The sequence below is a fragment of the Staurois parvus genome, unplaced genomic scaffold (assembly GCF_062004578.1).
Source record: "Staurois parvus isolate SC_StPar_1 unplaced genomic scaffold, SC_StPar_1.0 ptg000522l, whole genome shotgun sequence".
Lineage (NCBI taxonomy): Eukaryota > Metazoa > Chordata > Amphibia > Anura > Ranidae > Staurois > Staurois parvus.
In genome coordinates, this window is record NW_028318318.1 from 1,904,699 (window position 1) to 1,925,044 (window position 20,346).

At 41.1% G+C, this 20,346-nt stretch overlaps 1 protein-coding gene across 7 annotated transcripts in view; it reads right to left on the minus strand.

The window, feature by feature from the left end:
• The window catches only part of HIBCH (3-hydroxyisobutyryl-CoA hydrolase), a 638,488-nt gene that overhangs the window by 218,807 nt on the left and 399,335 nt on the right, over positions 1-20,346 (minus strand). For 6 of the 7 annotated variants that reach the window (XM_089690215.1, XM_089690218.1, XM_089690217.1 and 3 more), the window contains one exon: positions 3,275-3,313. The exons of the other annotated variant lie outside the window; for it this stretch is intronic. In XM_089690215.1, the coding sequence (XP_089546341.1) occupies positions 3,275-3,313 (39 nt within the window). The remainder of the gene's footprint in view (positions 1-3,274; positions 3,314-20,346) is intronic. 7 annotated transcript variants of the gene reach the window in all.

The window sequence follows — 20,346 nt, forward strand, 5'->3', positions numbered from 1 at the left end:
ATGCCATTTGGAGATTTTTCCATCTTTCCTTGGCTTCTTTATGCACATTAATACAAATTTTTAGCTGGGGTGCCCAAACTTTCGATCCCCACTGTATACCCAACAAGGATCAGCGATGTACTGGTACATCACCGGAATTTGAGTGGTTATACCAGGATGATGCTTGCAGCTGCAGACATCATCCTGGTATCGTTTTTTTCAGCCGGCGATGGGCTTTCATGTAAAAGCAATCCTAGTGGCTAATTAGCTACAGAATTGCTTTTACAAGCAGCGGGAGAAGATGCCCCCCCTCCTCCGCTGCCTTCCATGGCCTTCTCGGGCAGTCCCATGCCATCGGGGGAACCTGAGAATGCAGCCTGTGTTTCTGCCAGCTGACGATAGAGCTGATTGGAGACCACAATGGTGCCAATCATCTCTATAGTCTAAGAAATCGGAAGCTACAAGCATTTTATCACTTCAGTTTCGCAGGATATAAACAGCGCCATTTGTAAATTGGGAAAGCATCTGAATAAACCAATCTTGGTTTGATTAGATAATGTAAGGGCAGATGAGATATCTAGAGTCTGATAGACCCCAGATTACTCAAAAAAGAATATATGACAATGCCCATTGAAGTTACAGGGGATATTTGAATTCCCTGAGATAGCATTAAAAGTGATCTAAAAAAAAAAATGAAAAGGGAAAGTGTACAAATAATTAAAAAAATCAAAATAACTTAAAAAAAAAAAAGTATCCTCACCCATCATGCGCGCGTGCACCTGCTTGCGCAAGAGTTGACCCTGTGCCAGTATGTAAACAGCGATTGCACCATGCATGTGAGGTATCGCCGTGAAAGGGACAGTGTACAAATAATTTAAAAAATCAAAATAACTTTAAAAAAAAAAAAAGTATCCTCGCCCCTCACGTGCGCGTGCACCTGCTTGTGCAAGAGTTGACCCTGTGCCAGTATATAAACAGGGGTTGCACCATGCATGTGAGGTATCGCCGCAAACTTCAGATCAAGGGCAGTAATTCTAGCACTAGACCTCCTCTGTAAATCTAAAATGGTAGCTTGTAAAGGCTTTTAAAGCGTTGCCTATGGATATTAAAAATGTCTGCAGTTTGTTGCCATTGCACGGGGCATGTGCAGTTTTAAAGCATGTCATGTTTGGTATCTATTTACTAAGCATAGCATCATCTTTTATGAGTTACCAAATAATTTGCCAATATATTGTGTCTTTGTGCATTAAAATTACAAAAAGTGTTTTTGTTTTTTTTTAAAAAAAAATTTGCGTTTTAAAAAACATTGCGCGAGTACTATGTGAGATATAAATTTCAGCACCCACCATTTTATTCACTAGGGTGACTTATTTAAAAAATATATAATGTTTGAGGGTTCAGAGTAATTTCCTAGCAAAAATACAGATTTTTTTCATTTGAACAAAAAGTGTCAGAAAAGGCTTGGTCTTCAGGTGTTTAGAAGAGTGATGAGTGGCATAAACTTCTAATGCTGGGCATAAAATTCCCCCACCCCCCAAAATGACCCCTTTTTGGAAAGTAGATACCCCAAGCTTTTTGCTGAGAGGCATGTTGATTCAATAGAATATTTTATTTTTTACCAAACGTTTTTGGAAAATGACAAAAAAAGTTTTGTTTTTATGTTTACACAAAATTGTCACTTAAATAATTTATTGCTCAAAGATGCCATGGGTATATGTGGAATTACTCCCCAAAATACATTCTGCTACTTCTCCCGAGTATGGGGGTACCACATGTGTGAGACTTTTTGGGAGCCTAGCCACATACAGGAGCCTGAAATCCAATGACCACTTTGAAAGCCTGAAGGTACGTAACTTCCTAATTTCACTTCCTCACTACCTATCACAGTTTCGGAGGCCCTGAAATGCCAGGATAGCACCAAACTCCCCCAAATTACCCCTTTTTGGAAAGTAGACACCCCAAGGAATTTGATAAAAAGCATTGTGAGTATTTTTCAGATCACAAGTTTTTGGAAAATGAAGAAAGAAAACAAAAACATATTTTTTCTTTTCTTTTTTTATTTTTCGAAACCTTGTGAGAAGAAATGGGATCTGCAAAATACTCACCATGCCTCTTTTTAAATTCCTTGGGGTTTCTACTTTCTAAAAAGTGATCTGGTGTTATCCTGGCATTTCAGGGCCTCTGAAACTGTGATAGGTAATGAGGAAGTGAAATGAGGAAGTTACGCACCTTCAGGCTTTCAAAGTGGTCATTGGATTTCAGGCTCCTGTATGTGGCTAGGCTCCCAAAAAGTCTCACACGTGTGGTATCCTCATACTCAGTAGAAGTAGCAGAATGTATTTTGGGGTGTAATTCCATATATACCCATGGCTTGTGTGAGCAATATATCATTTAAGTGACAACTTTGTGTAAAAAAAAAAAGTTTGTCATTTTCAAAAACTTGTGGAAAAAAATAAATCTTCCATGGACTCAATATGCCTCTCATCAGATAGCTTAGGGTGTCTACTTTCCAAAAAGGGGTCATTTTGGGGGGTGTTTGTACTACCCTGGTATTTTAGCACCTCAAGAAATGTGATAGGCAGTCAGAAAGTAAAAGCTGTGTAAATTCCATTATCTATACCATAGTTTGTAGATGCTATAACTTTCACAAAAAGCAATCAATATACACTTATTGGGATTTTTTTTTACCAAAGACATGTAGCAGAATACATTTTGTCCACCAAAAGAAAGCTCTATTTGTGTGAAAAAAAGGATATAAATTTCATTTATGTACAGCACTGCATGACTGCACAATTGTCAGATAACTAGCACAGCGCTGTATAGCAAAAAATGGCGTAAATTGCAGTATCTGTACCAGTTTGTAGACACCATAACTTTCATACAAAGCAATCAATATACACTTATTGTGATTTTGTTTTTTTACCAAAGACATGTAGCAGAATACATTTTGTCCTAAATTTATGACAAACTTTGAGTTTACTATATTTTTTTATAGCTGAAAGTAAAAAATATTGTTTTTTTTTAACATTTTTGATATTTTTTTGTTTATAGCGCCAAAAATAAAAAGCGCACAGGTGATCAAATACCACCAAAAGAAAGCTCTATTTGTGTGAAAAAAAGGAAGTACATTTTCGTTTGTGTACAACATTGTATGACTGCACAATTACCAGTTGAAATAGTGCAATGCAGAATAGCAAAAAAAGGCCTGGTCATTAAGGGGGGTAAATCCTCTAGAGGGCAAGTGGTTAAATAGCATGCATGGTGTTTATGTGCGTTTCTGAACACATGCGCGCACCTGCAAATTGGCTGTGAACTTCACTGGAATGCGTCATTCCTGACAATAACAAAATAATATAAAAATATATACAAATGTGTCTCATCATTATATTGAATCGATATAAACAGAACAATGTTAAAAACAAACTACGTTATAAAACATTCAAACTCCTATATTCCCTGATACTCATCTGGTGCCCCCTAATGTTACAACAGTTAATTACAATGATATTCTCATATGCAGACAAAGTAAACAAAATCCTTGTCATTTCTAGTTTTTGCCATCACACAGTGGGAGAAATAACCATGTCCCGCCCCTTCAGTGCAACAGAAACTTTTTGTAGCCTTCCCCAGATCTGTGCCTTGCAATATTCCTGTCTCTGAGCTCTGCAGGCAGTTCCTGTGTGCCTTTCCAAATCATGTCCAATCAATTTAATTTACCACAGGTGGACTGTGCTGTAGAAAAATCTCAGCAATGATCAGGAGAAACGAGAGGCACCTGCACTAAATTTAAAGTGTTGTTGCAAAGGGTCTGAATACTTATGTAATATTTCAGTTTTTCCTTTTTCATAAATTTGCAAACATCTCTAAAATTCTTCATATACATTGTCATTGTGGAGTACTGAGTGTAGATTAATGAGGGGGGAAAAAATGAATTTCAACAACTGTAGTATCAGGCTGCAAAATACCAAAATTGAAAAAAGTAAAGGTGGTCTTAATACCTTTCCGAAGGCACTGTATGCTTGGGCACGTAACTGAGACCTCTTCTTTTATTCCAGATCTTGAAAGCTGCCTAAAGTTAGGATCTATAGCTGGCTACCCGAATTGAGGGCTAGGGAATAATTGGACTAATTTGCTGCTAGGGAATAATGGAAAATCTTGCTACAGACTGCCTTTACCATTTGAAGTTTTCCCTGTTCTAATTACAAACCTGAGTGGCTGTCATATTTTTAACCTTCCAAACAAGAGATAAATATAGCTATTATAGTACATCCATCCTAATCCCAATAAAGCAGAACAAATCAATACAAATAGGAATGGCCAGACTTCAAGGTTAATTAAAATACATCTAATATGATACTGTATATCTAATTTTTAGAAACCCGATCCCCCCCCCCAAAAAAAAATACCACTAGTTATCTGGCACATCAGCAGTTATTTTTTATATCTGCATAATGTTTAATATATTCATAAATGATATAGAGATGGCATAAATAGCTCAATTGCAGTGTTTTGCTAACTTTACAGCAAGATATAGAAACTATACAACTACAATTGCAAAATGCAACTACATGGCAAATAAGGTTTAATATTGAAAAATGTAAAATAAAATATATAAATGTATGTTACTCACTAGGGGGAGACCATTTGGGGGAATCCAGAATGGAAAAAGATCTCAGAGTCCTAGTAGATCACAGACTCAGCAATAGCCTGCAAAACCAAGCTGCAGCGAGTAAAGCTAGCAGAATGTTAGCATGCATTAAACACTTGCCAACAGCGCTATAGCCGAATGATGGCTACAGCACGGTTGTCCAGTTCTGGAAGGGAGTTATATGACGTCCTCCCAGAACGCGCACTCCGCACTCCCCAAGGGATGTGCACTCGGCGATGTCCGTAAAGTAAAAGGCCAATCACAGTGGCCTTTTACCATGTGATTAGCTGTGTCCAATGACACAGCAGATCACAGAGTAAATACAGTTGCCGGTTATTGACTGCACTTTCCTCATGCTGTCACAGTGTGAGGAAAGTACTGCCAATAACCGGAAACTGTCACAGACCAGATTGGCACTGATCATCAGTGCCCAGCAGTGCCACCCAGCAGTGCCCCCAGTCAGTGCTGTCAGTCAGCGCCGCCCATCTGTGCCACCTCATCAGTGCCCATCAGTTTTGCCTATCAGTGCCCCCCAATGCTGCGTATCAGTACAGCCTCATCAACGTGCATTAATGAAGGAGAAAAATTACCCGTTTGCAAACTTTTATAATAGAAACAAAGAAAAACTTTTTTTTTCAAAATTTTTGCTCTTTTTTGTTAATAGTGCAAAAAATAAAACACCCAGCAGTGATTAATTACCACCAAAATAAAGCTCTATTTGTGTGAAAAAAATTATAAAATTTTCATATGGGTACAATGTTGCATGACAGCGCAATTGTCATTCAAAGTGTGAGAGTGCGTAAAGGTAAAAATTGGCCTGGGCACAAAGGGGGTAAAAGTGCCAGGTAAGCAAGTGGTTAAAAAAGGTATTTACTCAATGCCATGGGACCAGTGAGCAATACAGGAAGAGAGGTCGCCGGGGGTTGGTGTGTGATCAGTGAATGGAGGCAAAGGAGAAGACAAAAGTGGCCTTGTGATCAGTAAGGCAGGAGCAGGATAAGTGGACACCAGAGGTCGTGATATCTGAGAGAAAGAGAACCCAAACAAGTTAACAAAACAGATATTGCCCAGACTAGGTTAAAGTAAGAAGGAAGCTTAACAGCAAAGTATATAGAATAATTCCTGATTTTTTCTGGATTATGCCTATTAGGATACGAGTAAAATGTCCAGCAGGAGTGGTGATGCGACCCAATGCACATTTTGCTCCATGTATACATTCCTTGAAGAGCCATTTGACGGTGGATACTGCTGTGTGTGATGTGAGCTAGTTGTTTCTTTGGAAGCCCAGATCCTGGATCTAAAGAATCAACTGGCAGCATTGCGATGCATAAACAACCTGGAAAGGAATTTTGACCTTACCCCTCACGTGCTGGATGGGGCCAATATACAAGGGGGTGGAGATATGGAGGTGCAGGAGCCAGAGGTAGGTACCTGGATGACAGTTAGAAGGAGGGGTAGAGGGAAGAGCCTTAGAGACGCTAGTCTTGAGTTGGTACATCCCAATAAATATGCCAAGTTACATGATGTTGGGGATATCAGATCAGGGGTGGCATTGCTGGAGCAGAATTCCTCAACTAGCTGCCAGGGGAATGACTGCTCTGGTATGGTTGGGGGCATAGATACAGGCAAAGTTATGCAGATATTGGTGGTAGGGGACTCAATTATTAGGATATAGCAATTTGTCACAAAGATCATGATTGCTGAACGGTAGGTTGTTTACCAGGCGCTCAGGTATGGCACACCATGGATTGAATGGATAGATTGTTGGGAGGGGCTGGGGAGGACCCAGCTGTCATGGTACATATTAGTACCAATGGCAATGTCAAAGGAAGATGGAGTGTCCTAAAAAATAATTTCAGGGACTTAGGAGCTATACTGAAGAAAAGGATTTCCAAAGTGGTATTCTCAGAAATACTGCCTGTACCTCAAGCCACACCAGAAAGATAGCAGCAACTCAGAGAACGTAACAAATGGCCGAGGAATTGGTGCAAGAAGGAAAATGTTGGGTTCCTGGAGAACTGGGCTGACTTTTTAGTCTGTTACCGACTCTATGGATGGACTGCACCTAAATGGGGAGAGTGGCCAAAAAGTTAGAGGACCTTTCAAACTAGGTGGGGGGGATCAGAGGAAGGTTTTCCAGCTAGTGAACAAAGGGCAGAAAGTGCTAACATGGTCAAAGTATCCCGAATACCTAAGATCAAAACATATGGGCTGGCAGTATCCTATTGCAGCCATGGGACTAACAGGGATACAATAATATGCGGCCATACAAACTGGAACTACTGATGCATGAGAAGGATTTCAACTTCGTGGGAGTGACAGAGACATGGTTTGACAGCACACATGACTGGCTTGTGACTGGGGTATGCATGTACGTCAGAATGATTTACTGATGAACATGTGGGATGATATTGCTACAGAGCAATGGAAATTCTTGTGGCTAGAACTCCAAAGGGAAGGAGCAAAAGGGAAATAGTGGGGGTATGCTACAGACCCCCTACCCTAAAAGGATGAAGAGGAAATAGATCTCCTTTCACAGAAATGGCAGCAAGACAGGGCAATGGTATTGCCATGGGGTACTTTAATTATCCAGATATTGCCTGGGCAGAGGGAACTCTAAGACTCAACACTTTTTAAATGTCTTGCGGACAATTTTATGTGTCAGTTGATGGATACTCCAACTAGAAACAAGGCTCTGCTTGATCTAATAGTTACAAACAAGTCAGAGCTGATAGCAGATGTGGAACTAAGGGATATCTAGTAAATCGCTATCACAGGGCAATTACGTTGATTGTAAATCATAGGAAAAGCAGACATGAGGGTAGGATATGTACAGTACATTAAACTTCAAGAGAGACAATTTTAACAATCTGTGCTCCATCTTTTATGACGTTAAATGAGAAGATTTTCTAGAAACAAAAAAAAGATGAAGGAAAAGTGTGAATGCTTTAAGCACATTTAAATTAATGGCATCACCAATGTATTACATTGGGCAAAAAATATAACTGAACTAAGGTTAAACCTAGGTGGCTAAATTTGAGCATAAATAAAGCACATTAAAGAAAAAAGTGTCCTTTAAAAAATATAAGGCCAAGGGGACATCATCAGCATTCCAACACTACAATGTGTTAGGAAATGTAAGAGTGCGATCAGGGCAGCGAAAATAGACTATGAGAGACACATAGTGGAGGAGAATAAAAAGAATCCCAAAAGGTTTTATTAAATATATACATAGTAAAAAGGCAATGTCAGAGCATACTGGCCCCATAAAGCATGGTCAGGGTAACTTGGTTACTAGTGACAAGGAGAAGGCAAGTGTATTGAATACGTTCTTTTCCTCAATTTTCACTAAGGAAAAAGTGGGGTCTAACAGACAAAACGATAGTGTTAGCAACACAGCAAGGAGTGTACCCTTGTAGCTAACAGAAGCCAGAGTTCTTAAAGACTTAAAACACTGTGAACAATCCACCAAGGCCAGATGATTTACACGAGAGTCCTCAAAGAACTTAGCCAGGTCATGACAACTTACTGACTGGAACTGTACTAGCAAACTGGCGGAAAGCTAACGTGGTGCCAATTTTCAAAAAAAGACCGAGATACATACCAGGAAACTACAGGCCAGCCAGCCAGCCTTACATCTATAGTTTGTAAACTGTTGGAGGGGAAGATAAGGGACCATATCCAAGAATTTGATAATGAAAATAGTATAATTAGTAGTAATCAACATGGGTTTATGAAAGATCATTCTTGCATGACCAACCGGTTAACATTCTATGAGGAAGTGAGCTGTAATGTGGATAGAGAATGGCCTGTGGATGTAGTGTATCTAGAATTCACCAAAGCATTTGACATGGTACCCTATAAACACTTAATTTACAAATTAAGGTCGGTTGGCATCAATGATAGTGTATATACCTGGATAGAAATTGGCTACAGAGGCACGTTGAAAGGGTGGTGATAAATAATGTAGCTTCTTACTGGTCTGGAGTTGCAAGTCGGGTGCCCCAAGGCTTTGTCCTTGGACCAGTTCTGTTTTACTTATGATACTATAAATGATATAGAGGTCAGTATAAATAGTTCAATCTCGGTATTTGCAGATGATACGAAGCTAACCAGGGCAATAACTTCACAACTGGATATTGAAACATTACAAGAAGTTCTCAATAAAATAGAGGATGGGCAATTACATGGCAAATGAGGTTCAATGTAGGGAAACAAAGTTATGCACTTGGGGGCTAAAATATGAATGCAGGCTACACGCTAAGGGGGAACCTCTGGAGGAATCAAGGATAGAAAAATATTTGGGGGTCCTAGTTATTGATAGGCTCAGCAATAGCATGCAATGCCAAGCTGCAGCAATTAAGACCAACAGAATATCAGCATGCATTAAAAAATGGGATATATTCAAGAGATGAATCTATAATTCTACCACTTTACAAAACTGTTCGACAGCATCTTGATTATGCTGCTCAGTTCTGGTCACCAGTCCTCAAGAAGGATGTGCTGGAATTGAAAAGAGTCCAGAGAAGGGCAACTAAACTAATAAGGGGGCTGGAGGACCTACAAACATTAAACTTATTCTCCCTGGAAATGAGACGTTTAAGAGGGGATATATGACTGCGATATAACAAAATCTTAATGGCAATTCTAACAGAGAGAGGGAACTCTTCAGTCTCAGGTCGCTCAAGAGGACATGTGGTGACTCAATGAATTTGGATGATGCACATACTCACACAGGTTGAACTGGATGAACAGATGTCTTTTTCCAACCTTACCAACTATATACTGTACGTAACTAGAAACACACACACATCCACACCCACACAGGTTGATCTGGATGGCCTGATGTCTTTATTCAAATTTACAAAATATATACTTTTACCACACTGCCGTAAAGTTTACAGCAGTGGCAGTGGGGGGGCCTGAATTAACCCAGAAGGTAAAACGTCTGATGTCTCATTAACCACTTGCCATTCAGTGTAAGTATACATACGTCCTTTATAGCATCCTGGTATTCTTTTTTGTAGCCGCGATTGGCTTATGTTGATCTTGCCATGCACCTATGGGGGGGGGTGCCTACTTATGAAAACGTTGCCTGCAATACACATTACATACCATGTTTCCCCGAAAATAAGACACTGTCTTATATTAATTTTAGGTTAAAAAATGCAATAGTGGTTATTTCCGTGTAGGTCTTATTTTTATTGACACCCCCTCCAACGATCCCCGCAGGATGGATCAGATCTGCGGATTGAGAATAATGGATCGGAGTCCGATCCATTATCCTCCCCAATCTGCAGATCCGATCCATCCTGCGGGGATCGTCGGCTTGCAACCTAACTGATCTCTCCACCAGCTCCACAAAAAGTTATGTTTTAAAGCAACCCCCTCCCCTCTCTGTGTCTTCTCTCTCTCTCTGCCCTCTCTCTCTCTCTGCCTTCTCTCTCTCTGCCCTCTCTCTCTCCCCCCTCTATCTCTGCCCTCTCTCTCTCCGCATTTTCTCTTTCTGCCCTCTCTCTCTCCTCTCTTTCTCTCTGCCTTCTCTCTCTTCTCTTTCTCTGCCCTCTTTCTCCCCCCCTCCTCCTACATGAAGCTGCAATACTGTCAGGGGTCAGGGGATTATACTGACCTGCTGCATACTCTGCCCACCCCTCCAGCACTCCATCTTCAGCACCGTGGCAGGGATGTGGACCCACCCCTCTGCTGAAACTCCGAGGAGGAGAGGTGTCTGCAGTGCCTGCCTCACTGTCCGTCCCCTCAATGCCTGCTTATTTCAGAAGCGGCACATACAGGAACGGACTGAGCCTCTCATGGGGCCCTGCAGTGACCCCGGGTCTTCAGGCAGTGCCCGAATGGTCAGTTCTCCCCTGGTGCAGGTAGGTCTCATTTTCGGGGGAGGGCTTATATTAGCGGTATGTCAAAAAGTACCGCTAGGGCTTACTTTTGGGGTAGATCTTATTTTCGGGGAAACAGGGTATCGCCATGCAAGCCAGAGTGACAGCAATATTCCTAGGGCCACTATTCCTGGTTAACTCTAAACAGATGACCTGTAGGGCCATCTAAAGTATCACCTATGGCAAATATAGGCTACTGAAGTTCGTCAGCATTTTATGGACACACGCAAATTTACCATTGGTCATGTTGTGTATCTGTTTATTCAGAGCAACCTTATGTTTTATAATTTACAACAAAATTGGGTAATATATTCCAATTGTGTGCTCTGAAATTAACTTAAGGGTATTTTGTAACTGAAATGTAACATAAACCACTTTACAAATACCATGATACATAAAAAACTGGAACTACAGCTATTTTATTCTCTGGGGTCTCTGCTTTCAGAAAACATATAATGTTTGGGGGGTTCAACTACTCTTCTGGCCTAAAACTATCTTTTAAACGAAAGCGCAAAAAATGCAAAAACTCAGGCTCTGGCATTGAAAGGGTTAATGTCTTACTAAACCCAGGACCCTGCATTCACTATATCTGGTCTCCCACAGTACACTGAACACGGAAATGCAATTGTGTTAGTAAATATAAACTTCTAAATATCTTTTCTCATCAGCAGTTGGAGCAGTCTTGTGACTTCTATTAGTGTCCAGCAGAGCACTTGTTAAAGTTTGTAGGTGGATTTTTCATTTTGCTCTAGGAGAATGCAGAACCCCTGACCTCTTTCTGGACAGTGCTGATTGGGCCTGTGCTGATCACATGCACTCTCCCAAGAAAAAAAAAAACCCTCTATAGCAATACACACTAAACTGAGCATGTGCATTTGGCTATGGGTTCAGTCTGTCTTATCAGGAGATAAGACGTGGACATTTGAACAAGAGGAGGGGCAGAGAAAACTGTAGCAAATGGCCTTTTTACACAATGCAGAGGATTAACCCCTTAGGTTCCATAGTGAGTATAACAAGCATGCTTAACTGCATATGACTGATTTTACTGTTGTGGGTTTAGTAACACTTGAACACCACATTTAACTGTAGGATGTTGTTTTATTTTCCTTTTATACAGTATATGCATACTCAGAGCTTTCTCTTTCCACTATGGGAGCTTGCTGCTGTGTAAAAAGGCTGAGTGGTGATAGAATACTAAAAAAGGTACAAGTGTTATTGCAAGGGGGCACCGTGTTAGAAACTAACCTGAATTTAGTATCTAGCTTGGAGGAGCAGATGTTCGGCTTGTTTTATGTTAAGGAATTGCCATACAAAGCTCCCCTATGTTGAAATTGTGTGTGATAGCTGCTGAACAAACCTGATTGTACTGTTTCTGGGTGTTCATGATAAATTAAGCTGTGTCCCTGTCTCATACTAGTTGAGCGTGTATCTATTACAATATATACATCTTTATGCTTATTTGATTGACTATAGATTGGTATAGGAACCCCAAATTATGTGGGAACCTTAGATGGATTGTGCAACTTTACATTTACTTACAAATGAACAGAACTTCTGATTTTAATTGAAATATCTGAAATAGTTTATAGTTAAAGTACTGTATTTGTATAACCAAACCTTCATAGGGTAGGTATGAGTTTAAACCCCTGTCAGTTTATTTTTTTGCTGGGTCCTATTGGGCTGATTTCCTTTTATTTCCTGTACTAACGATACAATAGGAAATGAGAAATTCTCTAAAAAGTGAGTTCACGTCTTAGACAGCTGTCATCAAAACAGATGTGCCTATTGGAATATTTCCACTCACCTTCTGTTCTAGTGACTAATGCAACAATTCAGATTTCCCATCACTTTCTGCCTTTTGACAATGGTCATCATGATAGTTAGAGAGGATGGGTCTGGATAGATACACTGGATAGTGTGGACACAGACAGCAATAAAAACTTGGCAAGGATTCCAATTCTTGCCTTCTCTATCCAAGACATAAAAAAATCTGCCTATACATACACTCTAGGTTCTTTTTGGTGGCTGGCATGACTGAGAGCTGGGGAGGTTTAGTAATGTTTAATTGCTAAAAACACCTGAAATAGAAAATGGGATACTTATTGACCTCAACAAAGTCATATTTAATTTCTTTTCTATTTTTCTTTTTGACAATGACCATTTCAGGTATACTTACAAAATCACAAAAGTTCAGCAATGCAAAAGCAGATAAAGCTGTATAAATTACTATTAAAGTAACAGCTAAAAACAGTACAAATACATCCTCTATGAGTTAAGAGATATGTCTACCGCAGTCATCAAATGATTTCCATATGATGCTCTATTATACAAAAAGTACAATGTGATTACTTTATTGCTAAACAAAATAATATATGTAGGTAATAGATCAGGCAATATCATCTCAGCAGAAAAACATAAGTTGATCTCTTTCTATTACAAACCTGTTTTTTTCATGAGTAGTTTAACCATGTATCAGATGAAATATTCATGCTAAAGCTACTACTAAAGATTAGGTGACAGATAATGCGAGATTCTGTGAAATCCTTAAAGCTACAGATCAGACAGGCCATGCAGAGAGGATCTCATTCTCCTGGTGTGGATTTAAAGACCTTCAGGGATCGCAGCTGGAGAGACATGCTTGACACAGATTTTCTCAGATACAGCACTACAGACTTTGCTGTGTTGCACTGCTGGATGTGACCTAATTAATTTCTGCTTTCCCTAAGCTTGTATGGCACAGATGTCCTGAGCATCTCACTGGAGCAATAGACTTTAGCTGATGTAAAAGACAGGTAAAGCTAAGCAAATGTTACTCTGATATTCATGGCTTTAACATACTTTATAGTTACCATACAGAATTTACAGTAATTTAGACATATGTCATCACTGATAAACCGGCCACACATTGTTAGTTTTTTCCATTCAGCTGCAGTCTGTACAAAAAAGAAAAAAACAAAAAAAAAAACAGATTTCTCCATCCACACAAATATTGCATTTTGACAGCTGCACCTGCTATCAGAATAAACTGAGCAGCAGCTGCAACTGAATGAAGCAAGGGCCAGGTCACACTACATGCGTTTCAGTGTGCTTTTTTTTTCCTGCATCAAAAACGCACAGAAAGTAGGTTTTATGGTTCTCAATGTCATAGTTCACATCAGTGCTCGCAGTTTCAGTGTTTTCCGGATGCAGAAAAAAAGTAGAACATTGTTCCTGCACATAGCTGTACTGGAACGCAGTAAAACCCATGAAAACGCACAGGAACGCATATATCCCTATTTAAAGTAAAAAAAAAGAGAGGGGAAAATATGAACTGGAACGCATCAAAAACGCACCATAATGCACCAAAACGCCCCGGAACATGCAAAAAACATGTCAAAAATGTGCATGCAAAAACGCATCCAGAAAACATCTGGACTGCATTTCTATAGTGCGAACCAGCAATAAAAGTTTCCAACTTGTCCCTTTGACAGAAGTCAATCAAAGGAGCTGGGATTATTGTATAACCATTTTTACTCTCGCCAATGATCACTACATTTTGAGGCATCGCTTTATCTTTCTAAGGCCTAGTTCACACTGGCATTGAAAGCGGGCGTTTGAGGGGCTTTTTTAACGCTCTTCAAACGCTTATGCAAATGATACTATGGACAGCACACAGTGCTGATCACATTATCAATGCATGAAGCAATGGTGCTTCCTGCGGCAGCACGTATACTACAAATAAAAACATGAAGCATTAGCGTTGGTTCAAAATTGAAGCCTCATGACGAGTCTGGAGGAGTTTGAAGCCTTTCAATGCCTCCCATTCAAGTCTATGGTGATGCTCAGAAACAAGCTGGCAGGCATTTACCATACGGTTGCAGTGCATTAATAACCTTACAGTTTATTATAGGTGTTTGTGGTAGTTTTTTTTTTAATAATTATTTTATTTGTGGAGTTAGCATACAGTAAAAAACAGGAGAAATGTTCACCAGAATACAAAGAACGGTACTAATGTCTAAACAACACTTTATCCTTATGGGTCATAAAGTTAGTATGTGAGGTCGATGGACCATGAGCAAATAAAACAATGCATATATGATGAGATAGTAGGACCAGAACAAATCATTATGTAATAGTTTAAAATAACATCCTAAGGAAAGGGGGATTATGCCAGAGCATACAGAAAGTGGACCGACTGTAGGGTTACAAAAATGTGAAAGGTAACATAAAGGAAATTGAACCTACATAGCAAGAACTATACCATTATCAAAAATGACATGTTAAAATAAAGAGGGAAAGTAAGGAGGGAAACCCCGCAGTAAAACACTGTAGGGGCCAGAGCGAAACAGAAAAAGGAAAAAAGATTATGATAGCGCAGAGGGAGTTAAATGAAAAAGGAAGGAGCAGAGGGAGGGAAAAGATGGGGTATAGGAGAAACAGAGCAAGATCCCTTGGGATTTCCATCCCCTCCCGGAGTGAGAAATCAAGGCAGGCAGAGGCGGGACTTCAGTGAGGGTGAGTAGATTCGGTCAGGTAAGCACCTGTAAATACAAAGTATTGCCAAAGGTGCCAGGTGTCCCAAAATACCTCCTCCTTATTATACAACGTGGCAGTAAGATCCTCCATGTCCCGAAGCTCATTCACCTTGGAGAACCACAATGAAATGGTAGGAGTGTGGTTCTCTTTCCACCGAAGAGGAATGCAAGCCTTGGCCGTATTAAGTAGCTGAATAGTGAGAGAGGCCTTATATTTTTTGACGGGTCTCCCTAGAAGATGCAATAGGCAGCCCGCTGGATCATCTTGCAGGTTCACAGTGGAAAGTTGTTTAATATTATCAGTCACTCCTCGCCAAAAGGGTTGAAGCCTCAGGCACTGCCAGAAGACATAGAGAAGAGTGCCGCCGTTGGCACAGCGCCAACATACATCCAGAAGCTGTGGCAAAATACTTTGAAGTTTAGACGGCACCGGTACCAACGCGTAAGGAGTTTATAATTGGTTTCCTGTACTTTGGTGGCCAAAGAAGACGTTTGGGCAAAGTGCAATATCTTTTCCCATTGTGATGTGGTAAAGGAGACACCCAGATCAGACCTCCATTTAGATAGGAAAGGAAGGACAAAATTGGGTTCCGGGTGAGAGAAGAGTAGATGGTGGGAAAGCTATAGCAAATTGGTTCTCCCTTGTAACATAGCGCTTCAAAGGCAGTAAAATGCACCAACTTTGTGTTCCCCCGATTGTTTATGGAAACCAGAAATATTACAATCGGCTCGGATTGTACACAGAAAGGGCTCCAGCGTCAAAATAAAGATCAGAGAGGAGAGAGGGCATCCCTGATACGTTCCATTGTTGACAGATGCTGAAGGTTGAGAGTATAGGGAGGTGATCCAACCTGGTCGAACACCTTCTCTGTGAAAGTGAAAGTAAGATAAGCAGGGTTGTAGCAGTTCTAGCAGCATGAATCCCGGAGCAGGGCAAAACCTGCCTGGTCCCTGTGCATGAGATTAGGGATGTGAGGCAACAGCCTGTTGGCTAAGATTTTTGCGAACAGATTCAAGTCAGTATTTAGAAGTGCGATAGGGAAGTAGCTACTGCAATGTGATGGGTCTTTGCCTTCCTTCGGTATCAGGGAGATGTAGGCCCTGAGTGCATCCAGAGGTATAGGTTGTCCCTTGGCCAGGGAATTATATGCTGCCACCATATGAGGGGAAAAGCAGGTCAAAGAAGGTCTTATAGTACAATGCTGTCAGGACGTCCGGCCTTGAGCTTTCTTGGGTTAAGAAAGGGAAAGCGCCACCCCCAGTTCCTAAAGAGAAAGAGACAAAGAGAGAAAGAGAAAGAGAGAAAAAGAGAAAGAGAAAAAGAGAGAGAGAGAAAAAGAGAGAGAGAAACAGAGAGAGAGAAAAGAGAGAGAGAGAGGAAAGAAAGAAAGAGAGAGAGAGAGAGAAAAAGAAAGAAAGAAAGAAAGAAAGAAAGAAAGAAAGAAAGGAGTTTGGGGTCCTGTCACCTACCCAAACCAATTCAAATGGGACTCTAGCCCGCCAGAAATATTTCATCTGGAATTCTGCAAGCTCCTCCTTCAAGTCCATTGGAGCACCTCCAATAGTGCTTGCCAATCTGAGCTTGGCAGATTTCCCTTGCTTCTCGCAGTACAGAAGAGGGTGCTGTCATACTGGGGCCATCTACAAAATAGCAGTCGTAACTCATGCCACCATAAAGCCCTACTGACCAATAAGGACCAGTCAAAGCCATGGGGCCTGCAACAACTCATCAGCACCTTATCCATCTCAAACACCCAAAAATCTGGCTTGACTAAATCTCAAATAAAACACATAATGAATTATTCCCAAGAAAAATATGTTGAGGAATGGAGAAATTAAATAAACTCAAAAACGCTTTACCGGTCACTGCAGAGAGACTAAAACTACAAATGTACTACAAGACTCCAAACATAGACAGACTCTAAGCTGGTACAGGCTGAGTGCCCACGGCCTGGAAATCGAATCAGGATGGCACAGGCAGACCTACAAACCCTTGGAGAGTAGACTGTGCCAGCAATGTGACCAGGAGGATGAGGAACACTTCCTGCTACACTGTCCAAAGTACTCATCAGTGAGAGACACTCACTTCCAGAGACTCTCTGCTCTCATCCCGGACTTCATTTCTATAGACGAGGAGAGGAAATTCCAAATTCTACTGGGAGAAGAGGAACCGATGGTGAAAATAACTGCACAATATGTGACAGCATGCCACAGAAAAACTGAGGACTTAAAAATCCCTTACATGGAGTCTTCACCTTACCCTCTCCCCCTTTTCTCATACAAATTGCTTTGGCAATGCTAAAATGTTATTTGGTCCTGCCAATAAAGCTCATTTGAATTGAATTGAGAGAGAGAGCGAGAGAGAGAGAGAGCGTGCGCGCAGGAGTACCAGTCATGCAGTAATGCAGACATTCATGGACATGACTAAAGAAATCCTCAACAGCCTGCCTAATCCAAGTGAAGCAGGGTGTGTCTGTGTCAGTGTCACACACTTCCAGACTCAGCAGGAGGTTCCTCTTCCGCCACCTGACTTCAGAGACTCCAGCCAGCCACTTCCTCCGTTCCTCTGTGCCTCTCTCCTGCTCTGCACAGCCCCACCCTCAGAATTTACGAGCACAGCACTGCAAGCTTCCAGGCAGATCACTCCACCAGGCAATAGCTGTAATGGCTGTAGGTGGTGATGGCTGATCCTATAGACTAGGCATCAGCAAAAATACGGCCACCGCTGCCGCTCTTCTTGTCAAAAAAGCGAAAAAAGTACCAAAGCTGCTGGCCTGTAGCGCCACTTGGAAGTCAGGACCCTGAAAAATGTGCACATATTTTAATGTGTTCTTAATCCATGTGTGCAGCAGAGTGTGACAGGGCACCGTGGGCCTGGATGATATGGATGATACGTCACTGCTGCTGGGTTTCTCCCACAGCTCTGCACTCTGTCTGGGCCATGTGGACCACAGTGATGATGTCATCACGACTTTTAAAGGTAATAATTAGGTTTTTAAAGGCATCTGGTTCACACAAAGTAGATGTATATCTCATGCAGTTATTGAGGAATATACAGTATTTAAATGAAAACGCGTGTGCCTTGAGTTCATCTTTAAATATAAAAGATGAGACTGTGCATCATTTATAAATAAAATTAAGCTTAAAATCTAATACCTAAAATTGCTATTCCTCAGTTTATAGCAAAACTGAAAATGTGATCCTAAAATTATTCCTCTGTCTCTAACTTGTATAGAGTGTGATATATGGGGCGAGCCTGGGATCACCAGCCAGCCAACTGGGTAAAGCAGAAGTACACTGCATCTGAGCACAACAAACCAAAAACACTATTTAATTAATTTGTAATATTGAAATCAGACTCATCCTTTTATCCATGTCTCCATGCTATATTTTGTGGAAAAATAACTTTGAAAACACCTCCAAGCATTTCTGGCAGTAGGCAGGAGAGTGTGCTTAGCTGAGAAAACCCCTCCTACCCCATGAAGACTCCTGGGATGTATGGCATCACTTGCATAAGCCTAAAAACCAGGAAGCAACTAAAGAAATGTTAAAAAAGAGAGTTTAAAACAAGTAAATATAATATACTTTCCTAATTATTTACAATTAACAGCATAAGGAATAGAAATACAGTAGTTAATGTTGATTGAGAGAGTGAAGTTCCACTTTAAGTTGCCCTACCTGCAATATTAAATGTAGCCACTGGATGGAGCCCGGAATAAATTTACTATTTAGCCAAAGACTGTTTAACTTTTAAAAACTACCATCATCCTTTCTTTTGAGAAAAGGAAACAAGTGCATCCTGGGAGCTCAAACTACATCTTGAGGTAGTGAGGGAGAGGAAACCAGCCATCACCAATAGCAAATGTTGTGGACTAAGATGCCAACACATCAACTGTATAAAACGTAGTAAACTTGTGCACAGATGACCAGGTTGCCGATTTCAAACTTGAGAAACAGACGCTTGATGCCAGAATGCCCAGGAGGTGCTAACTGTCTTGGTGGAGTGTGCCGTAACAGGGAAGGGAAGGTTCCCGCCTCTGAATGACATACGCCTGCACAATCATCTGCAAAATTCAACAGGAAATAGCAGCAGAAGAAGCTGTCAAGCCTTTCTTCTAACTGACCAAAAGCACAAGCAGAGAATTAGAGCTCCAAAAAAGCATCCTTCACAGAAAAGTAAGCGCGAACCACACACAGAGCCTCCTCCTTAGGGAGCGGCCTATGACACAGAGAAGGAAGGACAATGACCACATGCAAGTGAAAATCTGACGCCACCTCCAGCAGAAAGGAAGGGGAACATTGAAGCACAATGTAAAACCAGATAAGGCAGCTTACAGGCCAAAGCCACCACTCCCAACACCCACCGAGCCAAGTGACAGCAACCAGGATGGCAGCTTTCTGCAAAAGCGTAAGTAAAGGTAGATCCCGAATGCTCCCAAAAGAAGGCTTCTGAAAGGGCTGACAGCACCAAATTCAGGTCCCACAGTGGCCACAGGGAGCACACAGGGGACCCCACATGACAAACCCCCTGAATGAAAATGCGAACCAAGGAATGCGTGGCCAAGAGATGCTGAAAGAAAACAGCCAGAACAGAGCTTGGATCCTTGATCAAGCAAGCGAGGATGGAACCCAAGGCTCTGCACCAACCAATATAAACTCTCCAGATGCGAAGATAAATATTCCAGGAGGTAGATCTATGAGCCTTTAATACACTCACTGGCCACTTTATTAGGTACACCTGTTCAATTGCTTGGTAAAACAAATTGCTAATCAGCCATTTACAAGGCAGCAACTCAATGCATTTAGGCATCTAGACGTGGTGAAGACAACTTGCTGAAGTTCAAACTGAGCATCAGAATGGGCAAGAAAGGGGATTTAAGTGACTTTGAACGTGGCATGGTTATTAGTGCCAGATGGGCTGGTCTGAGTATTTCAAAAACTGCTGATCTACTGGGATTTTCACACAAAACCATTTCTAGGGTTTACAGAGAATGGTCCGAAAAAGAGAAAATATCCAGTAAACGGCAGTTGTGTGGACGAAAATGCCTTGCTGATGTCAGAGGAGAATGGGCAGACTGGTTCGAGATGATAGAAAGGCAACAGTAACTCGTGTCAATATGGACCAAAATCTCTGAGGAATGTTTCTAACACCTTGTTGAATCTATGCCATGAAGATTTAAGACAGTTCTGAAGGCAAAAGGGGGTCCAACCCAATACTAGCAAGGTGTACCTAATAAAGTGGCCCGTGAGTGTATAGTTGGAATCACTGAGGCAAACAACACCATGGCCCACAGAACCAGGTTTGCAATAT